The sequence below is a fragment of the Vigna umbellata genome, chromosome 7 (genome assembly GCF_029865625.1).
Source record: "Vigna umbellata cultivar VRB3 chromosome 7, Vumbellata_1.0, whole genome shotgun sequence".
NCBI classification, from domain to species: domain Eukaryota; kingdom Viridiplantae; phylum Streptophyta; class Magnoliopsida; order Fabales; family Fabaceae; genus Vigna; species Vigna umbellata.
In genome coordinates, this window is record NC_142171.1 from 47541365 (window position 1) to 47565629 (window position 24265).

Here is a 24265-nt window from a genome sequence, read left to right on the forward strand (position 1 = left end):
CTATTGAACACCTTTAATTCTAGAAGTAAAGCTTATCCACCTCTCATAAATTTGAAAGTCAATGTAAACATAAGGTTGCTAAATATGGAAACATACGAGTCAAACTTGGGTTACGACCATCCAAGATTAAATTAGTTTAATATTATCTCAGCGTAGTGCTTGGCTAACAAGCAAAGCGAATTCTTTTATCCGTTTCACAAAAACCAAACCACAAGAATCTTTTCATGCAAGTATTGTTTACACATGAAAAAAGAAAAGAAAAATACCTTGACTTTCTTGAGACCAACAAAGATATATAGTGGAAGGATATCTATCTGTTATCCATTAATTATGTTTTTTGGCCTGATTTTAGTTCTCGATCCTTAATGAAATTCGCAAAATAATCTATAGGATTTTTAGTTTCAATTTACATTAATGTTTATGGTTGTTGGAGATTTTTTTATTAAATATAAGGTAAATTTATATTATATAAATGAATTAAATTTTATTTTACAAATCAAAGGTTAAATAAGAATGACAGCACAGAGAAGTGATATGAACTGATTCACATATTTATAAGAAAAAGTGTAAGATGGATTAAATATTTTGGTCTTTTGTTCCTTTTATACTTATCTCGTATACCTACAACTCATGTGAACTAACAATGCCTGACCAGTTAGTCCATATATTCTGCCTTATGTGTATTTTTATGTGTATTTGCTAATATGTCCATAATTTATAAGGTTCACTTATATAAGTATTCAATGGATTTGTCATTAATTAAGTTTACTTTGAAGATGGTCTTTCCATTCTTATTGGTTGACAATTTATTTACTTGAAAATTAGTTTTCGTTGTTGTGTTAATTATATACAATTTTTAAGAAGTTTGTATTTAAAAATTACAAACTATAAAATTACAAATATTACTTATGTTAAGAAATAGACTTATAAAGTTTAGTACTTCTAATAATTTAATTAAATAAAAATAAGATTATTAAAAACATATACTTAATATACATGCTATAACTAGGGAATAAAATTACAAAAAGAAATAATACCTAAACAAATAACATCTTATTTGACCTAACCTACAAGTTCACAAGTCAAATATCATGTAAAGTGAGTTAAAGAAATTAAACAATATATTTTATACAGGATACACATTCAACTCACTTTTTATAGACCCAATACAAAATAAGAGAAAACAGAATAAGTCGGCTTACAATATAATTAATGAGACTAAATTAGACTTAAAGTTCATTTATTATGATATTAAAGTAATAAAAAGTCTATTCTAGTAAGATTTACTATTTGTTGGATACACCCTTTTATTAAAATATTGTCAAACCATTTATTAATATATAATTTCACATTCAAAATATATATTCTTACATAAAAAAATATTAAAAATCTCTAAAATAAATTTACATTATAACTAAGCATCATCTATAAATTAATTTTATAAAGTTAAAGTTAAACAATTAATTGTGAATAATTTATATTCTTTAAAACATAATAATCACTTACCATAAAACACAAATAAAACTTGAGCGTATAAATATGTTGAAGTACAAAAAAAGAGTGAAGACAACATTATTCTCAACAAAATATGGAGTCAACATTATTTATAGGAAGTATTAAGTTTCTCCCAAAACATATATGTTTTATAGATTAATACGAGTTTAAGCACGTGTATGCACTGTGCGATAGTTTATTCTATATAATAATAATATCATTTTCTATTTGCTTCAATCTCAAGAACTTGATTAATCAACGCGTTACCTCGTGATTGACTTCTAGAAAAAAGTTGAATGAGTCTCCAATTCATTTGTATTCTCTTTTGCTCACAAACCATGCATTGATATACTCATACACAACTTTTATTATGTGCATAGTTCTCGTACTGGCATATTATAATGAACATAGTAAATCCTTGGACCGTGTCTTGGAATAAACTATGTTTCTCATCTTGTTTAATGTGATATAAAAATCAATATTTCTCCATCCTACTGTTTCTTTACCAAGACAAGAGAACTAAAACATTAGGTACCTCAGTCAATTACTACATCTCCTATCATCAATTTATAATTAAGTTAAACAGAAAAAAGTTCAACATATAATCTAAAAATAACTATTTATTAAGCATACCAATATTATATATATATATATATATATATATATATATATTCTTTTATTCATATATTAATTATTATAGTTTTTTAAAAATAAAAGAAATTATTCAATTATTTATTATGTTAAATAAATAATCTTTTTTATTAAAGGATAAATTCTCAAATTAAAATACGATCCCAAAGAAAATTACTTCTTCTTTATATAAAAGTATAGATGTTGAATGAAATAATCCAATTTAAATGTATTGCATTAAATATATAAAATAATTGAAAATTAAGATATACTTAAATGAGTTAATTCACTTAGTCTAAAAATGTCCAAATGAATTTAAATATGTGAATCAATCCAACTTATATATTTAATTCGGATTGAGTTGAAAAAAATTTAATTTTTTTTAACATGGGTTAAATTAAATATAATTCATTTAACTCATAGATTAAAATCATCTTTTATCATTATTTACATCACCTTTTTATTATAATTATTTTTTATTTTTAATTATGTAGACTGACAAATCAGTCTTTCTAAAATTTATAATATTTGAATGGTTTAAATGCTTATTTTACATATTTGTCCATACACTTTAATTTTTCATTATTTATGGTATGTTTTTGTCAAATAGGTGCATCTTGATTATAATGTTATAAATAGATTAAACAAAACATATTTAAACGAGTCAATTCATGACCTTGTGATTATCAAGATGAACTACAAAATTTTTCGCTTAACAAAAAATAAATCAAGTTAAATTACCTCATTTTTATCTTAACTTGAGTAAACTTATATGAGAAAAACTAATTGACTTTCACACCATTAACTTATCTTATCCATCTAACCTGATTTTACTATTATAAATAAATAAATAAATAAGATGAGTTAAGAAAAACCAATTCAATCTAATTATATTACTATAAATATAAAAATTAAATAACAAATATAAGTTATATTGAATTAAACTAAGTTCACTCGTGTTAATTAAAACAACAAAATTTCTAATCAACTAATAAGAAAAAAATTATAAATTTAATTTGTCTAAGTCGACAAGTGTGTTGGTACGAGCCTTTAACTTTGTGTTTGAATAGAGAATTTCACAATTTCCAAGACATTTAAATGTATTGTTTAGTAAGACAATTCAAATTCAAATTTAGTTAATTTTAATTTTCTTGTTTGGATAAAGTATTTCAATTACCATTAAATTTTAAAACTATTTAAATATCAAATAATTGTTAAAAATGAAAAAAAAATATCAATTTTTATTTTTTATAGTTGATTATGATTTATGTTATTTTGTTGTTGTTAAAGTTCTTAAAAAAATTATTTTATATTTGTAAAAAACTTTCCCATTTTACATTAAATGAAATTATTTTCAAGTTATGAAATGGTAGATCACGCTAAATCCAAGTAAGATAACACTAGCTTAAGTTCATCTGAGGTTAGGTCGACTTTTTCTTGTTTAGGTCGAACTCATGTTGAGTTAAGTTGGTTTAGGCCTATGTTAACCCAAGTAAGCCTGAACCATGATCAATCCGAATTGGACGGACCCAAATCGAGTTGAGTTGACGTAGGCCTTGTAGGTATCGATGTCTCGTGTAGTGGAAAGAGTTTTTAAAGTCGAAAAGCGTGTTACTGTCTTAGAACTTTTATCGAACAATTGGTAAATAACAAGAGCAGAGTAAGAGAAGATCACAAAAAATATTTTATCTTGGTTCGAATGAAAAGATTCTATGTCCAGTCATTAATCACTATAAACAGTGATTAACTTTTCACTAAAATATTATTCATAGATTACAATAAGATGGAACAAAAAAGTAAGAACAGAAAACACGTTCCTTCGACAAACAAATGGAAGAACTTGCTCAATCAACTTGAAGATAACTACTTCGACCTTAGACCCACTAAGCGCAAGCTTCTCCTATTCACAAGACTTTATATGAGCACCACTAACACTTGAAAACTTTCTCAAATTCTGTATTTTCAAGTGGCTTAGATGAACCTCTAAGAGGTTTGGCAAGGAGTATATAAAGCCTAGAGGTCTGAAACTGAAAAGACAGCTCCCAATTGTCAGTGATAATCGATTATCAAAAGTGATAATCGATTATTCATGTCTGTTATGGGGTTTTCAAAATGTGATAATCGATTATCCTGAGGAATAATTGATTATCTGCGCGACTTGGGCAATACTGACTCCGACTAGAATAATCGATTATTTTGAGCAATAATCAATTATTTGTGCGAGCAATGATTTTTCAAATAAGCTTGTGATAATCGATTATTGCACTAAATAATCGATTATCTGCGCAAACTTTCTAAAGACAGAAAACTTCTAAGTGTTTACATCAACAAAGTTATTCGTATTACAATTGATTCTATAAAAGTACTTTTAAATGAATTACAACTAAAGTCTTCAAGTTCTCATCTTGTAGCATCATCAAAATCATTATATCTTTAAGACACCAATGCTCTTCATTGGTAACAAGCCTGGTTGTTTCGAATTGGTTATGGCCTGATCATGTCGAGTCAGTTGGGGTCTGATTAAGTCAAGTTGGTCAAGTGTATTCAAGTATGATCAAGTCAAGTTAGCTTGAGTTAATTGAGTCAAGTCAAGTTGACTTGGGCTCAAGTCGAAAAGATCCAAGTTGACTTGGGGTGTGTCAATGTTCATTTTTATACACGACCATGTTCAGTCGAGTTGGACTAGGCTCAAATCGGATCAAAACTAGGTTAAGCCTAACTCGATCAAGAAAAAGTCAAACTAAGTCTACACTAGGCTAAGTCAAGTAGAGTTTGCCCCAACCTAGTTCGAGCTGAGTCAACCTGGGTCAAGGTGATTCGAGTTGGCCTACACTTTGTTGAGTGAAGTTGGCCCACTCTAATCGACCTGAGTCACCTTGGACCCAGGTCAAGCCAAGTCAACCCTGGCTACGGTCGATTCGATTTGACTGGGATCTAAGTCATGTCAGGTTAGGGTAGGATCATGGTTGGTCAAGTCAGGCTATGGCTTTCTTAATTTAAGTTCGGTTAGGCCTAGGTGGGATTGAGAGACATTGTTCTAGGTTTGATCAAGTTGAGTTGGGCTAAGACATTAGATCAACCCCTTGTCAAATTGAGCTGGGTTAAGCTAAATCAACCTAGGCATAGGTCAACCCAAATTACGAAGATCAAAATATGAATTTAAGAATAAAAATAAGGCTTAATTACTTGATTGGTCCCCACTTTGGTATAAAAATTTCAAATTGGTCCCTACTTTACTTTTTGTTTCAATATTGCATCCCAAAATTTGTTAAAATGTTCCATAAGTCCTTTTTTGTTAACGTTGTTAAAATATTTAACATTTGCATGATTAGGCATGGTTATTTGGCAAGTGATGTGGATGTGGCACACAAATATTTTCTGATGTAGAAATTTGGGTTGATTAGAATATTAAAAAAAACATTGCAAAAGGGTGTTTCTTATGTCGAAGAAGAGAAATGTGGGGATAAATGAAGATTTGAACTAAAAAATCAAGCTTCTAGTTGCAACGAATTTGTTAGGATTGTATATCGAAGGTGCGTATCACTTGAATATCTTCCATTGTGTATTTCAAAGTTTCCCTTTTTCTCATTGTTGTGTTCTTGCTATCAATGCTTGGTTTTAGGGTTACTATTGTTCAAATTTTTTGTTTTTCAATGTTGTGCTTTACATAATTGTTTTATGTAACGTGGTTTATTCAATAGTTGTTTCTGGAATTAGTTGATAGTGGTAGTCCACCATTATGTGTAAATGTGTTGAGGTTGTGGTCCCCTATAACATCCCAAATTTAGTAATATAAAACTACTAAACTGAACATTACATCTATAATGATAGAACAAGAATTACAAATTAAGTGAATGAAAATTTTCACCTGAAGAACAAAAGTAACTACTTATGCTATAAACTTCACTCCCCGCCTTCAGCTGCGCCAACTGAGACTGCATCTTTAAGCTCACACCATTAAGGTGATCATTGCGAAAGAGAAATAACATACAAAGACAAACCACAGAAAAATAAGGGTAAGCTAGAGTATCAAAAGATTTTACATACTATTTAAAACAATAACAATATACATGCATATGATGAATCAAACAACAAAGCAACTTGTCCAATCCACTTAACACACTTTTTACTATCCGGATAGATACATTGATATCGGACTCATGGGAACCTACACCCGTGTATAATGGATCAACCTAGCTTAGAAATAATAATAATAACCACATCCTCAACCACCACCAATAAAACCATACACCAAGGTTAATCCGTCAAACATCTATGGCCCTAACCAATGACCATAGACTAGGACCTCCTGCTACTCTCCACGACATAATCACCCATCTCTACATGAAATGAGGTTATTGAGAGTGTCAGGATCATTCCCCAATCTAGGAGCCCCTCATCAATACATACCATAACACAACCAACGTAGGATATTCCTCCTTGGAATTCCTTTCTCACATGGTACTTGAAATCCACACCTCATACATTACTTGAACATCATCATCACATCACTTCTTTGATCATATAATCTCATACATATTTATACATCATTCACAATGAATAGAAATGCAACTCCACTCCATAAGAAAACAAGGATAGAAAGAATAAAACACCCCCTAGACTAGTCGCTCAGCGAACAAGCGCGTTGAGTGACCACAGAGTCCTTTCGCTTAGCGACCCCATTCGCTGAGAGAATAAAAAGACAGTGATCATAGACCCCAACCACTCACAGTCCAGTGAGCGAATAAAACTTCCAATGCTCCTAGACTCCAACTTCTCGCTCAGCGACCTCTCTCACTGTGCAAAAACAGAGACAGTGATTCAAACCCCCAACTCACTCGCTCAGTTACCCAACTCGCTGAGCGAAAAACCTGAGACAGTGACCCAGACTCCTTGACCTCTTGTTGAGCGAGTAGAGTTTCTCAGTGAGTCTGCATAATTCTGCAGCACGAAAACTGCAGAATTATTACCCACAAACCACTCTTGACCAAATGAACATATTTTTCCCAACTTCTAATCTTCCTAGGTCATGTTATATATCCAATTATACTTAAATAAGTGTGTCTAAACCTTTCTAAACCTATTTTTAACAAATGGCTACAAGATCTCAACTAAAAACTCACAAAACTCAACTTATAGACTTAAATTGAATTCTACCACTTGTGGCATAATTTCAAGTAACTTAGGGACTCAAACAAGTCCCAAACAACTGACCAAAGCTCTCTAAAATGACCATTTGCACATAGAACCCCAAAACCACGTTTTCACTATTTCACTTCCTCCATTTGAGTTATAAACCAAGTTGAACTCTACACCATTACCACCACTCACCCCAAGCTTAAATCTCTCCCAATTAAAGTTAGAGCTGTCAAAACGGGTAACCCGGCCCGACCCAACCCGACCCACCACGGGTTGACCACTTAGTGAGCCAACCCAACCCGGCTCATTTATTAGCGAGCCGAAAAAATTTGAACCCAACTCGACCCACCACGGGTTAGCTCATTAGCTCACTTAATTAACTTTTTTTTCACCCTCTTCTTCTTAGATTCTTATAATATGTTACTTTGATCGATCAAATTGAAACAATAATAATTGGACCAATTAATATAAAAGAAAATAAAACAAGAAATATATTGTTATATATATTCTAAGCTATCAAGCATAAAATTTTGTCAATTTAGTTTAATGAGACATACATAACCGTTTGACCAAGAAACTACATATAGTTGTTAACAAAAATATATAGCAAGAGATAAAACTGTCATGCTTGTAGATAGGTCTAAAAACAAGATAAAACAAATGATATATTCCTAAATTATCCAATCTATAATATTATTCATCTATTAAATTGGAGTCCTGAATGGATGAATCCACAAAGCATCCTCTTCTTTATCTCCATCTATAATCTTAGGGTTTTATTTGCAGAGGGAAACTTTTGAAAAGACAGCAGCACGAAAGACTTTATTGCTAAGTAAAGGTTGTGCATTTTAAATAATTAATTTAATTAATTTGATTTCAATAAAAAAATAGGATTTGAATAATTAATTTAATTTAATTAAAAAAATAGGTAGGTTGGTGAGCCAACCCGACCCAACACGGGTGAACCGGGTTCTTAGTGAGCCTGGTCAAAATTGACTCACATAAAAAATTTTGTATTTTTTTCCAACCCAACCCGGCTCAAACTCGTGGTGAGCCGGGTTGGCTGACGGGTTTCAACCCATTTCGACGGCACTAATTAAAGTGTTGAACATAACCCAAACTAATTCATAAAAACCCCAACTTTAACAATTCAGTTCACCAACCATTTCTCACCAATTCACTACCTTAAACCTCCCTTTAAACCCAACAAAATTTCCATCAATACTACTCTTTTTCCTCCAACAGTTCAATCAACACAGTTCACTTTATCAACATTCAATCCAATCTCACAAACATACATATAACAAATTCAACATGTTATACAATATTCATTGTCACTCAAATCATCAATAACACCCAATTAGTTCAATTATCACTGACACACAATAACATTTTTCATCCAAACAGTTTAGTACTCACATACCATTGAACTTATACTACACACTTCAATTAAAAGCAATTATCTAGCTTCCCTTACCTCGACTCAACAGCTCCAAAACCTCTAAACGCTCCACAGATTTCTTGCGGCACAAGGAACTTCTAGAAACCTACAAATCACCGATCGGTGATTGGAGGCTAACCTTAGAACCACAAACAAACTAAGAATCAAGGGAGAGGGATTCTTGATCCATGCAAAACAGAACCACTTTACATGATCAAGAACCCTAAACACTAAAGAAAAAGGGGTTTACTACTTACCTGCTCGATTCAACCAATTGATCGGTCAAATTTGTAGCCCTTGACGCAGGGATTGCCTAGACACTTCCTGATCGTTGAACAAATGATTGAGGAGTAAGAAATTGTAGAGAGAAGTGAGAGAAATAGAAGAGAATAGTGTTTTAGAGAGATAAAAGTAGTTTAGATAATGAACCGAGCTTTAGAAAGTTCTATTTATATTATAAGGTTATTTTATAATAAAATACCCGGTCTCATTATTTTAATACATCTACCAATTCTAATACTTTATTTTCTAGGTTCTTACATCCCATTTTAAAATTATGTTGCAGTGTGTTAATGGTATGAAATGTAATATCTATTTTATTTTTAGGACATTTTTATATTTGACAGGGTTATATATATATATATATATATATATATATATATATATATATATATATATATATATATATTGTAGTTTAGATGTACGAGGAGTTTTTTGGAATCATGTTTCAAAAATAGAAGATAAATTCATATCAAGGTTCTCTTTATCCAAAATTCAAAATAGACACCAAAAGGAATTAGAAAAAACAAAATATTGGATACTAAGATAGTAATTGTATTTTGATTATGATTTAGTGATCGACAACTGATTAGTTAGTTATTAGTTGTTACACGTATTACATATTGCTTATGATATGGTAATTTAGTCATCAACAATGGCTTACTCATTTATTGGTTGTCATAGATATTGCATATTGGATGTGATTTAATTATTTATTGATTTATATTAGGTTTATTGATTCTGGATTTACTTCATATGACAACTGGTTTAGAGAGAAATTGTTTGAGGTCAGCCGCACCTCCATGATTGGAGAGAAGTTTGTGATCAACATAAACAAAATGGAATGTAACTACAGGAAATGGAATAAAACTAGAATTATGTATTCTCACTCACTCATGGCTATGATATTTTTTTAATATGAATAGAGAAGACTGCATCCCATACTAGGTTAGGAGGTCAACATATGAAGAAACATACCTTTCAATTATATACTTGGTCAATGCTCAACAAGTCTAGAAAATTACTTGTAATTCTGATGTTTTGTCTCTAACTAAAAGGGTCTTGCCTGAAAGACCAAAAATGAAAATAAGACTATCTTGAGAACTAAAGAAGGATCAAACATAATTAAGATAAGGCGGAACATGCAAGAAATGTGAGATTTGAAAGAACTTCAACACAAATGAAATATTTGTCCACATGCCCCTTAAACAGAAGACCCTGCAAGCACACCAAATATACAACCCCTAAGCACACCACCTACGCAACCCTTAAGCACTCAACTCCATAAACTTAGCTAACTTCAACAGACCCAACAATACAATGTCAAGGAAGTCGGATTATTGCATTATCAAAGCCACCACTAGCTACAACACATTGTGATGTCGCATCACAACCTCCACCACCTACAATTGCCAAACCTAACACTAGGAAAAAAAATTCATATAAGAATGGCCCAATTTGGAAGCCATGAAACTTTATTTATGTATATTTGACAGTTGTAACCTCTATTAACCTGTAATTTGAAACTTTATTATGTATTTTGTAGCTTATTTTGTTTAGGAGATGTACTTATGTTGTCTTTAACCATCTCCTTTCTCATGTAATTTTAAAGAACATTATTTTTTTATGAATGTATTTAGAATTATAATATAATATGTATTTGCAGAAGATTTCAACATTGATTGATTATTTGTTTATAACTTAAACTTTTCATTCATTTCATGAGATTGCATAACAAAAGTTTACAACCTTAACATCACACTTACTACAACCCACAAACTACATATCTTAAGGATGACAATCCATCTAATTTTTGCAACATTTCATGGAATTTTCCACAACACTAACACAAATATGTTAATCAAAGCATTTAACTCATTTTTCAGAAACCTTAAGGGATTTCTCTATATTATAGATTTTCCTCCTTTGTCTACCAAAGTAGCATCCCTTTCATCCCTATTATATTCACTGTATCCTTTAAAATCTTCACTTCCATTTTGTTGTTTAAACAAATCCAATAAATAATCAAATTTTATTACCAATAACAACTTTTTTTTCCATAAAATGTATATGTCCAAAAAAATTTTAAACCATAGATTTAATCTTGTAGTTTGGATAACTCCAAAATTGTTTCCCACCATTCTTAAAAGTTTTAGCTACTCTCAACACTACAACCTCTCCACAGTGGCAATTTGGTGTTATATCCAACCCCTTAGACCAACCACTAGGAGAGGAGACATTGTGATCTTATGTCCCTCACGAAAAAGATAAACACGCTTAACTGCGAGACATAGTTGACTTCAACAACCAACAAATGTTGAGGACCACAGATTTTAACCACCAACAACTATGAAGAAGAAGATGTAACTCACACCATTAATTAAAACAATCATCATCTTTTCCATTAAAAAGAATAACTTGACACATAAATAACTCTATTTCCACGACAAATTTAAATTTTTTGACATGTATCCATTTCATTTTCTCACATCACTATCCTCTTAATGTCATTTTCAAAAACTAAGTGAAAAAACTTGATTGAAACACTTTAACGAATTTTTAAAATATAGTTGACACAAAAAATAAAGTGAAAACCAATTTAAAACGTTTTCATTAAAATTGGAACCAACCAAATAATTAAACTTAAGACCTTCAAATTTCAAATTCTTACTTTTTTTAAGTAGAAATTAAAGTTCTTTAATTTTGAATAATCCAATTATTTTAATCAAATTCGAAAATTTGAATTTCTTCTAAAATTTCTTACCTAGAAGAATAATGATAAAATATTTCAAATTCTTAAAAAGAAAAAAAAAAAACTATCCATTAAGGTAAGGATATTTTAAACCCTTCGTGCGTGTTGTCATTAAGGCAATAGTTCACAACCTTCACCAGCAAGAAAATCACCTCAGCAATTACGCAACACCAGTTAGTGAACCAAAGTCATCACTGAGATCAGCAACTGCCACTTCCATTAATTATCATTACATAACCCGTGAACTCTGTATCATCAATACTAGTCATGCACAAATTTAAATATTGAACCTACAATATTTTCCTTTTCCAAAAGCAATATCAAGCTTTCAAATTTGGACTTCAACGCTTCCCTTCTCGAAGTACCCACGAAAAAAACCCGAGTCTACGTGTTCTTCATTCTCCACCAACGAACAACCACGTGCGACGTGTGATAACACTTAAAAAAAAAACACGAAAAAAGCCAAAATTATTGAAAGTTGAAATTCAAAAGACCACATACAATTCCAATACCCTCCACCTCATACCCCGCATATATAAACCCAATCATCCCCCTTCCCACCCTTCAACCAAATATCTGCATCTCAAAAAACCTTCTCTATAACGTTTCAGTTTTCTTACCAAACACCGCACAAAACTCAAAACGCAAACGTAGCACACTCACTAAAATGCAAGCCGTTTCGCACTCACTTACGCCCTCCGTGTTTAGGGATTCTTCTCACGAGTTCGCCGAGTCTTCTGGAAAGTTCGAACACGATTTCATTGCAAAGCTCAAAATCGACGAACACAAAAACGAAGAAGAGCACAACGAAGGTGAGGTAGAACAACAAAACGAAGACGAAGAAGAGGACGAGGAGGAATTTAGCTTCATGCTTGTGAATTCCGACGGATCGCCGATCTCCGCCGACGACGCCTTCGACAACGGCCAGATTCGTCCGCTGTTTCCTATTTTCAACCAGGATCTTCTCTTCTCTGATGATTACGATGGCGGCGTCCACCCTCCGCTAACTCTATTCGTCGAACATCCGGAAGAGTCGCTATTGCCGTCGCCTTCGGCGACGGACAAACTTACGGCGGCTCCGCCGCCGGAGGGATCGTACTGCGAATGGAATCCAAAGTCTGCAGTGAAGAGCAACTCCACGGGATTCTCGAAGCTGTGGAGATTCCGCGACGTGAAACTGCGAAGCAACAGCGACGGGAAGGACACGTTCGTGTTCTTGAACCACGCGCCGGCGGCGAAGCCAGCGGAGAAGGCGAGAAACGTGGTGGTGAAGAAGGTTGAGGTGAAGAAGGGGAAAACGACAGCGTCGTCTGCGCACGAGAAACATTATGTGATGAACAGAGCAAGGAAAGAGAACGATAAACGCAAGTCCTACTTACCGTACCGGCAAGATCTGTTCGGGTTCTTCGCCAATTCCCACGGATTGAGCAGGAATGTTCATCCTTACTGAGAATAATTTTTTTCTCTTCTCATTGATTCAAAAATTTTATTGATTTGTACGTAAATAATTGTTTGAAGTTCTCCAACCTAACTAGTAAATTAATTATCTCTTGCTATAGTGTAATTATAATTTAATTAATATTCTAAAGTTGAAATTTCTGGACTTGCTATATTTTTTCGTGGAAAGAGATAACCAGAGAATTGCAAACAGCAATATTATTTTTCTTTTGTGCCTGCCGACGATACTGTTTTTCGTTAACGATTATAATAAGAAGAGAATTGCAATGAAGATAGCTAACTGTTTACAAGGACACATTATAATTTATTTGAGGATATTTGTCTCAACTACTTTAAGCAGAGACATAATAAATATGAATGATCTGTCGAAAACGTCGGTGGATCCACCCTCTGCATGCAGCCAGCATAAATGTAAACACAGAACCATCACTGACAACCCCAATGAGAAACACACAAACTTTGACTTCCCAAAACATTCATTTTCGTTTTTAATTATAATTCTTAGAGATTACACCATCACCTAAACTAATTACTACTGATGTACGTAAACATATCTGCAAATATGATAATGGGAAGATTAAGGATAATTTAATCTGTTCATTCTAATAATATAATTATATATTTATTTGGTATTTAATGCGTTTGCAGACGAAAAAAAAAGACCAAAAAACGCACAGAGCTTCTTTGCCATTCATTCCTTACAGAGCAGAAACTGAAACAAGTTTAAAATAAGACATCCATTAAAAGTTGAGACTAACAGTTTAAATTATTGAGATTAATTACTTAAATTTCTTCCATGAAACATATTTTAAAAAGAAATCCGTGAAAAAAAACTGTTAGAGAGAATCTTGTTAACTAATTTTAGAAAGAGAGTGGTGAAGATGCTTATTTTTTATCACAAAAGTGTAAGTAGTTTATTTAAAATATTTTATCCACGAGTGGAAATGATAATAAATTGATTTGTGTATGACATTAGGATCGTGGAAGTTGCAACAGAAGAAGCGAATCACGATACGCGGATATGACGTCAGCTACGATTCTTCTTGTGTTGTGAAAGGAAGAAGATTCCAATGTTCCTAGGAGATGCTTATTTCTCAAGTAATAAGCAACAGGAAATAACAACCTAATTACCTCCGAACTTTTTAAGAAACTCGTCCATAGCATGAGGGGTAGGGTGCGTACTTTCAAGCCAAATCTTTATGTCCACAAACAATTTATCTTTGCGCATTATTGTTTACGCGTCCCAAAATAATTTATGCGCGTGTAAGTTCAAACCTACAAATATTTGCTTTTTAGACGAGTTTTTTTCTAAACCATCTATTAAGACATTTGTTCTTTCAAAGTCGAAGAGATGCTTGCAAAGATTTTAATTTTATGAATTTCTTCGATCTTCGAATTTTAAAGTAATATTATATTTTTAGTACGCGTTATTAGTAGGATACATATCATTGTACATATATAAAATATTTCTTTCAAATTAGCTTCAAATGTTAATAAAGTATTAAGTATAATTAATGAAAACGAAAATTAAATACTTTAATGATTGTGTTATTTATAACATAATTTATTATATTTGTTTGTCTTTATTTGGATGAATTCAAACTTGGAATCAATGGTCTATTTACCTTATTCGAGTCAATGTTTGATCATATTTTGTTAAGTTAGAAAGTAGTCGGTATACCATTAGTTCTGCTAGACCAATAGATTATCAGTCAAACTGTTTAGTGATAATCACCATGGTACTGTTGTAGACACTTAGAATGTATTTGATTGCGTTATGTGTCATATTATCCTAGGGCAAGACTAATATTGATGTAAGCGAGGAATACTATGTCATGTACAGTACAATATTCATTAATAAATCAAAAGTGAAGAAAAAAATGTTATTGATTAATACCTTGGTTTGGTTTAGAAAAAAAATCTAAAGTGTATTCATTATGTCATGTACGAAACTAATGAAACATATTTAATATGATAGGTTGATTCTAATATTTTGTAAAATACATTAAGTCGAACAATGATATGATTTGAAGTAAAAAAATTACTTGATTTATTTATATTTTAAGTTGAATTAATCTATAGATATTTTTAGTCATTATATTTTACAAATAAAAATTAAATATGTTTTTTTGTGTTCGAATTAGTGACTAAAATTGTATTTCGTCTCTAAATTTCGTTATATATTTTATAATATAATGTAAAATGTCTTTGGCAACAAATGACGTTAAAGTCATTTTTATGTGGCAAACATGTGTGGATTATACCTAAACATCCACATGACTCTATATCATTGCATTACAATTAACATTGGTAGTGGTGAACTTAGAGGTGGTGACTATAGGGCAACCTTGGCAGTGGTTAAGGTGGTGAGCCTAGAGGTTATAAGCTTGGTGGTAGTGGCGACGCTGATGATGGTGTTGGTTATGGCACACCTGAAATCGAATTGGATCTAGATAAAATGCGAGATATATAGAAGAATATGAAGGGGGATAACATAAAGACAAATAAGTCATTTCACCACCTCATAAGGGTGCAGATTGAAATATAGGAAAAAACACGGCCTAAATTGTTATAATTTTTTATATTTGCGTTGTTGGGTTGGACTGTCCATTTTACAAGTTCTAAAAGTAGATAGAAATGTCATATGGACCGAGTCGATTTGGACTTTGATTTTATCTAACTTGTGTGACGACTTAGGGTGTTGCTCCCTCCACCACCACAGCCTTCTCCCTCCACCTCCCCTTTACAATTTTATCCCTCAGTAAGATTTTATTTTTAGAATTATTGTTTTTTAATTTTACTCATTTATAACATATTTCACTGATAACCTACGTAGTAGTTCCTTATATGAGTAAAATATTTTTCTGCAAAGTTCAGTGATTGTGAAAAGAATTATCAAGCAATCTTCCTTTTGCTTTCGGTGCAGTACGTGGTGCAGTGCGTTTGTGGTGTAATGTGCTTGTCGTGGTTCCTCTCCAGGTACGTAGTCATAATCCTTCCAATAATCCTAAACCCTAAACCCTTCCAATAATCCTTCCAATAATCTTTCCAATAATCCTTTAACCTTAAAACGTAAAATGAAAACGAAGCCTAAACGGATGACATCCTTCAACGGATGTCAACATCCGTTGAAGGCAAAACGGATGTCGACATCCGTTTCGCCTTAAACGGATGTTGACATCCGTTGAAGGATGTCATCCGTTTAAGTTTTGTTTTAATTTTATGTTTCTGTTATTATTTTATTAAATATTTTAATATTTTGATTTATTATTTTTGAATATCTTTTTAATGTATTTTAATAATGTATATTTATATTAGTTTATATTTAAATATTAAAATATTAAAATAATAAAAATAAAAAATTTTAACTTTAAGGATATAATTGGAATTAAAGATAATTGGGGAGGTGGAGGGAGAAGGCTGTGGAGGTGGAGGGAGCAACACCCGACGACTTATTGCAATAACTTCAACCTTCTGTAATTCAAAGTGAAATTAGGTTGTGTACACGGATGGATTTAAGAGAAAGGCTTAATTACCTACTTAGTCCCCATGTTCGGAGGTAATTTGCTGTTTAGTACCCGGTTTTAAAAATGTAGGCATTTGATACCTATGTTTTGAAATTTGTATCAATTGAATCCTACCCACTTAACGCCGTTATAAATCTAACGTTTTTCTGACTGTGTATGTGATTTGTGGACGAGCGTTTGTGGACGAGCGACGAGGACGATCGTCCAGCGAAGAGGACGCTCGTCCAGCGAGGCAGAAGAGGACGCTCGTCCAGCGAAGCGAACGCCCAGTCAGGCAGAAGAGGACGCTCGTCCAACGAAGCGAACGCTCGTCCAACGAAGCGAACGCTCGTCCAACGAAGCGAACGCTCGTCCATAACCGCTCGTCCACAAATCACATACACAGTCAGAAAAAACGTTAGATTTATAACGGCGTTAAGTAGGTAGGATTCAATTGATACAAATTTCAAAACATAGGTATCAAATGCCTACATTTTTAAAACCGGGTACTAAACAGCAAATTACCTCCGAACATGAGGACTAAGTAGGTAATTAAGCCTAAGAGAAAAGAGTAAATAAATATATTGGATTTAAGAGTGAATTTATTGTTATTTTTTTAAGAAATTTAAAGGTGACTGAATCTGTTATATTATACAGTGTTGTTCTTTCAGAACACTTGAATCTGTCATATTATACAGTGTTGTATTCAATGTCAATTTAATCGCAAATCAAAGATTTCAAACCTTAGATTAGAGTTTCTGTACACATTGGAGCAGTGCTCATACACAGGGTTGCCATTATCTGGTTCTTTGTGTGGATGAAATCCTGTCTCCTGGCAATTTTTCAGAATATTCATTCCTTCAGGGTCGGCTATACGAAATAATCCACAGCTCCTGAACAAAATTACTAAATTTGAGTTCCCAGATATCTTCTCATATAGCATTTCTGGTAATTGGAATTAGGCTTATTATTGTGGTTCAACAGAAGCTACCACAAGTACTTTTAGCATCATATACACTAGGTTTGTTTATAATCCAAATCAGATTCAGAGGAACATCTATTCTGGTTTTCTTCAAAATATCTTACATTCATTCAGCTCCCTTATTATCTCAAAATGAAAGTTGGATGAAATTATTGGAGTAAGGAATTACTTTTAAAAAGGAAAGGGAAGAAAAGAAGATAGAACATTTAAGTACAAAACAGTAGATATCCAAATTTTAGGTGAAAGACAACAGTTAAAACATACAAACACAAAGATGAACAGGAATTACAGAATTTGTCTTTATTGTAGAACAAAAGACAGTAGGCAGACCTTAATTTATCATTTGGTGCCAAGACAATGGCAAATGCCTCAGGAATCATCATCTGATAAAATAACACCAAACTGTGAGTCCAAAATTTGTCTGGAGAAAGAAAATAGAACGAGACTATATTTAGAGTAAATATCCATTCAAGTTTTAATAGTTAGGTTGTTTATAATTATCACCTGCAAACCATTTTAAGTTCTTTTGTTAAAGGAAAACTTTTGCGATTGTACTTTCCTAATACACACATATACAATTCAACTTTACAGAAAGAATTAAGTATCCATATGTTGCCATCATATACAGACTACAGCATCTTCTTTATAAGTCTTCTTATCCCAAACCTGGCTCTAATCACTGACTGCAACCAAAACCATAGAGGATGTGCGACAAATTATATTTGAATTTGTCAACTATTTAATGCAACCATGGTGCATATGAAAACTTTGATGACAAAAGTAACATGTATCCTTAAAGGAGATCATAGTTTAAATGCTGAAACAAGGAGACAATAGTTGAACAAAGAAATGCTTTTACAAGAAAAATGCAGATCCACAGATCATAATTAATAACACAAAATACATGGATCAGTCACCTGGTAGGAATATTGAGTGTGAAGATCCACAGATGACATGAAACAACTTTGAGAAGGATGTGTCTGAAAGTTTTTTGAAGAAAAGGGTTAGAGAAATCTTACCAGAGAAAACCTCCACTCTTAATTAGCATTAGTGAAAAGATAGGAAGACATACATGAATCCATCCTACAGGATAAAGGGTTCTTTCATTTAGAATTTTGAAAACTTCCTCCTCATTCGTAGCTTGACACTGTGATTCAGTTATCAAGATAGCAACAAAACAATTAATACTAAAATCGTGCCCTCTTGAAAATATATACCAAAACATTTTAAAGCCGTAGGTGAGAGGAATGTAACGCTGAGATCCAGATACTAACAGAATTGGAAGCAGATTCCTGCTTTGGTATAATCAGAGTAGTCATATAGAGGGTTCCCTTCTCCTGGAAAATTGAAGGATATGATCAAGTATCAGTTTGAAATTCTGTAATACATTTGATCAAATCAGGCTCTTCATTTCTTTTCCATAACACACCACCTTGGCAGATATAAATCTATTAAATACCATTAACAAAAAGTTGAAAAGAATCATACAAGATATAAAGTACTAACAAATAATCTTGCGTATTCATGTACGAAAAGACACAAAATAAGGAGTGATTATGCAGGAGGTATGACTCACTGCTCTTTAGTGGAAATGTTCTGATAATAACATAATCTAATAGAGCTAGATAATCTGATGTATATAGTTAATTAGTTATACGGTTTTTTTAAAAAAGTGATTCTAGTGATTATGTTTACGTTTAGATATTTTTAAAAATCCAGAAGCTACTTTATGTTTGTTTACAATATTTTCTTTTAAAAGAAGCAGCTAATTGTATTAAAAATCCAGAAGCTACTTTATGTTTGTTTACAATATTTTCTTTTAAAAGAAGCAGCTAATTGTATGATAAGCCAAGTTTTTCAAAATATTTTCTCATTCAGTTTTATATTCTTTTTAGTTTCCCATTATCTTGATAAGTTGAGACTAATACCTGCAAAACTGAAAAAAGAAAAGGTGTTTCTTTTACAAGAAAAATGACAACACACAGGCCCAATATCTCTGTATTCATTTTATGATGACAAGCCAAATACGAAGTTATGGTTTTACAATGATTCTTACAAGATAGGCACCAAGTATACCACAAGTTTCCAAATCCTTTTCTGTATTTTCTTTAGCAAGATCTAGAAAGTCCTCCATCAACCGCATTGACTGGAAAACACAAAATGAATACTTATTAAACATAAGTAGTCTGCAATAGTCAAGGGTCTCTATGATGTTCATCACATAAAGTACCAGTCCAGCAGTGCCACAGATTTGAAAATAGACAGTTTTGATGTTCAGTGAGATAGGTTCAGACATGCATGAGTGGTTCTAAGTTCTTACAATATGAACATCCCGCATGCTCTTAGACGAGGTTGACTCGTTATCTGATTTTGAGGATCCATCACCTGAATTAAAAACTGTAACATGAGAACTTTGTGCATCCTGGGGCACTCTCTCCACAAAACTCAAGGCAGGGGAAGGCCAGGACTGAGTTACTTTATGAAGCATGAAGTATCTGTTGGCTGTCTTAGGAGCACTTGGTTTACAAACCAATGAGCAGCAACTCAGATTTCTTAATTGGAATGATGAACACCCAGATGGATCCACATCATCAACATTCATGCTGCATTCAATCCGTACAGAAAAAAATAATTTTGTATGTTAAGATATTATAGTCTATGTTTCTAACAACACCTACAATCTGTGCAGGTTTCAGGAAGTTCTAGGAAACTTGGAAAAACCATTCCTAAACCCTAAACCCAAAAAAGATGAAGTACGAGGTAGAAGATATTGAATATTATATTCATACCTTTGAAAACTGCTCTCTGCAGCATCACAGTTTCTAACCTGCCATACAAAGTCCTATAAATGATGAAGTTCACCAAATGTAAGTTAAAAAGGAAAAAGGGGGTTGGAGGATGTGCAGCCTTTACCTTCCTGTTACTTACACCCTGTTCTTCATTAGACTGTTTGTACATCTGAGAGATCAATAGTTGAACAATCAAATTGTAAATTTTGAAGATTCAAAAACACATAAAAAGTAGAGAATCATATACTATATCTTCTTTTTCACATCAAACCCAAGTACTTTTACCTCTCCTTTCACAGCCCAAGGGTAATCCCTTTATGAGCAGAAGAATTCAAACCTAGGCACTAAAAGGTTGCTAATTACGAGATCCAGATTAATCTACCCTCGAACAAATAAAATAATCTCATGCAACACAATCAAAAAGAGTGACTAGAAAAAAAAAAGGGTTTTCTGTACATTTTCAACTATAAATGAATTGCGAGAACCCTCTATTTGTAAAATTATTCTGTTTCCCAACCTTTTTCTTGTAAAGATGATCAAATCCATGTTTTCTTTCATACACACTTACCTTTTTTTCTTGTTTTGGCTAAAAATCTGTTAATTTGTTTCTGGCACTCTGGTATAGCAGATGAAACTAAAGGAAGGGATTAATATATGGTACCTTCCAGTGAAGTTTTTCTTTTATCAACTGAGATGAATGATTAAGTTGCTACGATGCACGTGCACCTTTGATAGAATCTGCCTCTGAATCAACAGTAAAAATATCAAACTTCTTAGACAAGGCAAATATATTTATAAATTTCATCTGAGATTTTCAGAAGACCTTACATAATCTCAATCCTGCAAATTGTATTATATAAATAAATTTGAACTGTTAGGTAGAAAACTGCGCAGCATATTGTTTGTTTCGTTTCAAGGACAAGATAATATCTTTAAATTCTTATAATCATGATAATGTCATGACAACGTTACAGTCAGCATATGTTAGGACAAGATTTTTTATAACTGTCTTCAATAGAGAAAAATAAAATAATTTTTTATCTTAAACTCTCGCATTGTTTTTTAAATTATAAATTTTCAATAACTAATTTCAATATATGAAAAAATTTATTTTATTTTTCATTAGAGGTTTTATAAAAAAAATTAAAATTATTATTTTTCATTTTTTACTTTCTGGTCATAGTGTGTTTTGTCTTTTGTAGTTAGAATTAGGGTTAAATATGTTTTTTCTTCCTATCACACGATTTTGGTTTTAGTCCCTACTCGAAACTTTGATGGTTTTTAGTTCTCATAGTTTTGAAACTCTTACTATTAGTCCTTAAAATTGTACGGCGTTAACTTTTAGTATATGTGGCTAACGGCCAGCCCACGTGTGATGCCACCTTCCCTGACTACTTTTAATTGACGTGACAGTAAAAGTGTGGTGGTCGGTTGGCCTGGTGGGTATTGGGCAAAGACCGAATGGTATTGGGTAAAGACCGAACGGTTATGGTGACGTGTGAAGTGCAATATATGAAAGACCGAATGGTATTGGGCAAAGACCGAACGGTATTGGTCAAAGACCGAGCGGTGTTACGCAAAAACCGAGCGGTGTTGGTTAAAGACCGAACGGTTATGGTGACGGGTGGAGTGCAATATATGAAAGACCGAAGGGTATTGAGCAAAGACCGAACGGTATTGAGCAAAGACCGAACAGTGTTGAGCACAGACCGAAGGGTTATGGTGACGGATGGAGTGCAATACATGAAAGACCGAACGGTGTTGGGAAAAAGCCGAACGGTTATGGGCAAAGACCACCATGCCGACCACCAGACCGAGTGGCCGACTACCCACCAGGTCGACCGACCACCACACCTTTACTGCCACGTCAATTAAAAGTAGTCAAGGAAGGTGACATCACACGTGGGCTGGCCGTTAGTCACATCTACTAAAAGTTAACGTCGTACAATTTTAAGGACTAATAGTAAGAGTTTCAAAACTATGAGGACTAAAAACCATCAAAGTTTCGAGTAGAGACTAAAACCAAAATCGAGTGATACTTAAGGGACGAAAAACATATTTAACCCTTAGAATTAATATTGCATTTTTATTTAGTCCATTAGAATATTCCTACTCTTAAAAATAAGATTCACATTTTTATAACAAAGAACGATATGATACAGACAAAAACAAAAGATTGATAATTTCTAAAACAAAAATTAAAAGAAGTAGATAGGTCAATAAAATTCGATTCAATTACATGAATACAAATACATTAAAACATATAAAAACTTGAAATTCAGAAAACTTAGTTTCTCCTTCTAAACCCCTTTTAGTGATTTACCTTTTAATCAAACAACTAATAATAATATGAGAAATCAGATTAGTGGTTGTAACATCCCAAAAATACAGTAATAACCATATAATAGAATTAATTACATTTCATAATCAATCAGTGCAGTCTTACACTAATACCAACGTTCAAAAACCGAACGACGTTAAGTGCAGAGTTAATTTACAATATTACAGAAATAAGAAAGAGTCAGGATCGAACGGTTTTACAAAACCAATTACCGAACGATCGTTTACAAAACAACTAACATCTAATACCACCGAACGACCTAAGGTTCGGCCTTGACTTCAACGTCCACCAGATTCTCCTCTTCAATCACGTCTTCCAACAATGCTTCACCTTCTGCTCACATCCACACAGATGATCATTGCAATGACAAGACGGACGTACAAGGACGAGACAACACAAGGAAAACACAGGGTAAGCTTATGTAATTTAATTCACACATCAACATATAAATTAAACATTCCAACAACACAAGAATAGTTCAACATATATATAACGATACGAAAACTATCACTAGACAGACCGTCCGGACTGTATGAATCTGTGTAGCTACAGGCGTTCTTGCACCCGGGTGATGTAGTAACTGGGATACACTCAACAACTGCCACCCAAGGTTAGCCCTATCCAAAGTACCCCTAAGGACTAGGACCTCCTGCCGTTCCCACACATGACCTACCCCCTCTAAGTGAGGACGAGTACTCACGGAACATCAGGATGAACTGCCAGCATTAGCATAACCACAGTCATACTTTACCAATCCCAATATTCAATACATGAGTCGTTCCTCCCTGGAACGCTCTTTCAAAAACCACAACCGTTTATTCATCTCATATACTGTTCATCCTTCATAATCTTCCACTTTATTATCAATTTCATCATTAGTTACAAGGACATAAAATAGCGAACGTTCATCCCTCTTCAGAACGAGGACGAACGATAAGAAAGAGATCGATGATTCTCCCGTTCAGAACAGAATAAGACGAAGAGAGTTACTTTTGGATTTACGAAATGAACCGAGTAAAATAGTGCAATATGTGATGAACGGTATTTACCACGTGAGTCAGTTGAATGAACTGACTCTCTTGAGTTCAAACCAATACTTAAGAAATAAATCAAGTATGGAGGCCTTAGGCCGAATCCAATGCAAGAAGAATATTCATGATGTTAAGGACCATATTTGGAATAGTTCACATACGGAAATCCAATGCTAGTAAATGACCGAACATGGTAAAAGAAAGTATTACTACAATTGGACGAACGCTATTTTATCAAGATTGATTATACAATAGTACGAGCGCTTGGTATAAGACCGAGCACTACTCAATACCAGCGCTATGTATAAAACCGAGCACTACTTAGTACGGACGCTAGGTGTAAGACCGAGCGCTACTAATCTTAAAGTAAGAGGGTATATATATATATATGTATTACTCTATTTCAGATATCAGGGTACAACT

General features: G+C 33.0%; 2 protein-coding genes across 10 annotated transcripts; one reads left to right on the top strand and one right to left on the bottom strand.

Moving 5' to 3' along the window:
- Positions 1–12115: 12115 nt before the first annotated feature.
- AMSH2 (associated molecule with the SH3 domain of STAM 2) lies at positions 12116–21430 on the bottom strand. Of its 9 annotated transcripts, none has more exons than XM_088094567.1 (12): positions 21299–21430; positions 21132–21214; positions 20595–20639; positions 20471–20508; positions 20002–20284; positions 19738–19827; positions 18956–19018; positions 18754–18828; positions 18599–18661; positions 18012–18064; positions 17443–17592; positions 15374–15625 (listed from the first exon to the last, which is right to left on the bottom strand). In XM_088094567.1, exons 3-12 carry the CDS (start codon positions 20637–20639, stop codon positions 15529–15531), a joined length of 957 nt encoding a protein of 318 aa, XP_087950693.1. In that variant the 5' UTR covers positions 21132–21214; positions 21299–21430; the 3' UTR covers positions 15374–15528. The 9 variants fall into 9 exon arrangements, with proteins under 9 accessions (XP_087950696.1, XP_087950697.1, XP_087950693.1 ...); XM_047298070.2 differs by having other exon boundaries at positions 21039–21214; XM_088094570.1 differs by lacking the exons at positions 15374–15625; positions 21299–21430 and adding an exon at positions 12116–12173 and having other exon boundaries at positions 21132–21292.
- On the top strand, positions 12287–13338 carry LOC124825466 (uncharacterized). The gene has a single exon (XM_088094574.1). The coding sequence runs from the start codon at positions 12403–12405 to the stop codon at positions 13183–13185; it is 783 nt and encodes a 260-aa protein (XP_087950700.1). The 5' UTR covers positions 12287–12402; the 3' UTR covers positions 13186–13338.
- Positions 21431–24265: the final 2835 nt, after the last annotated feature.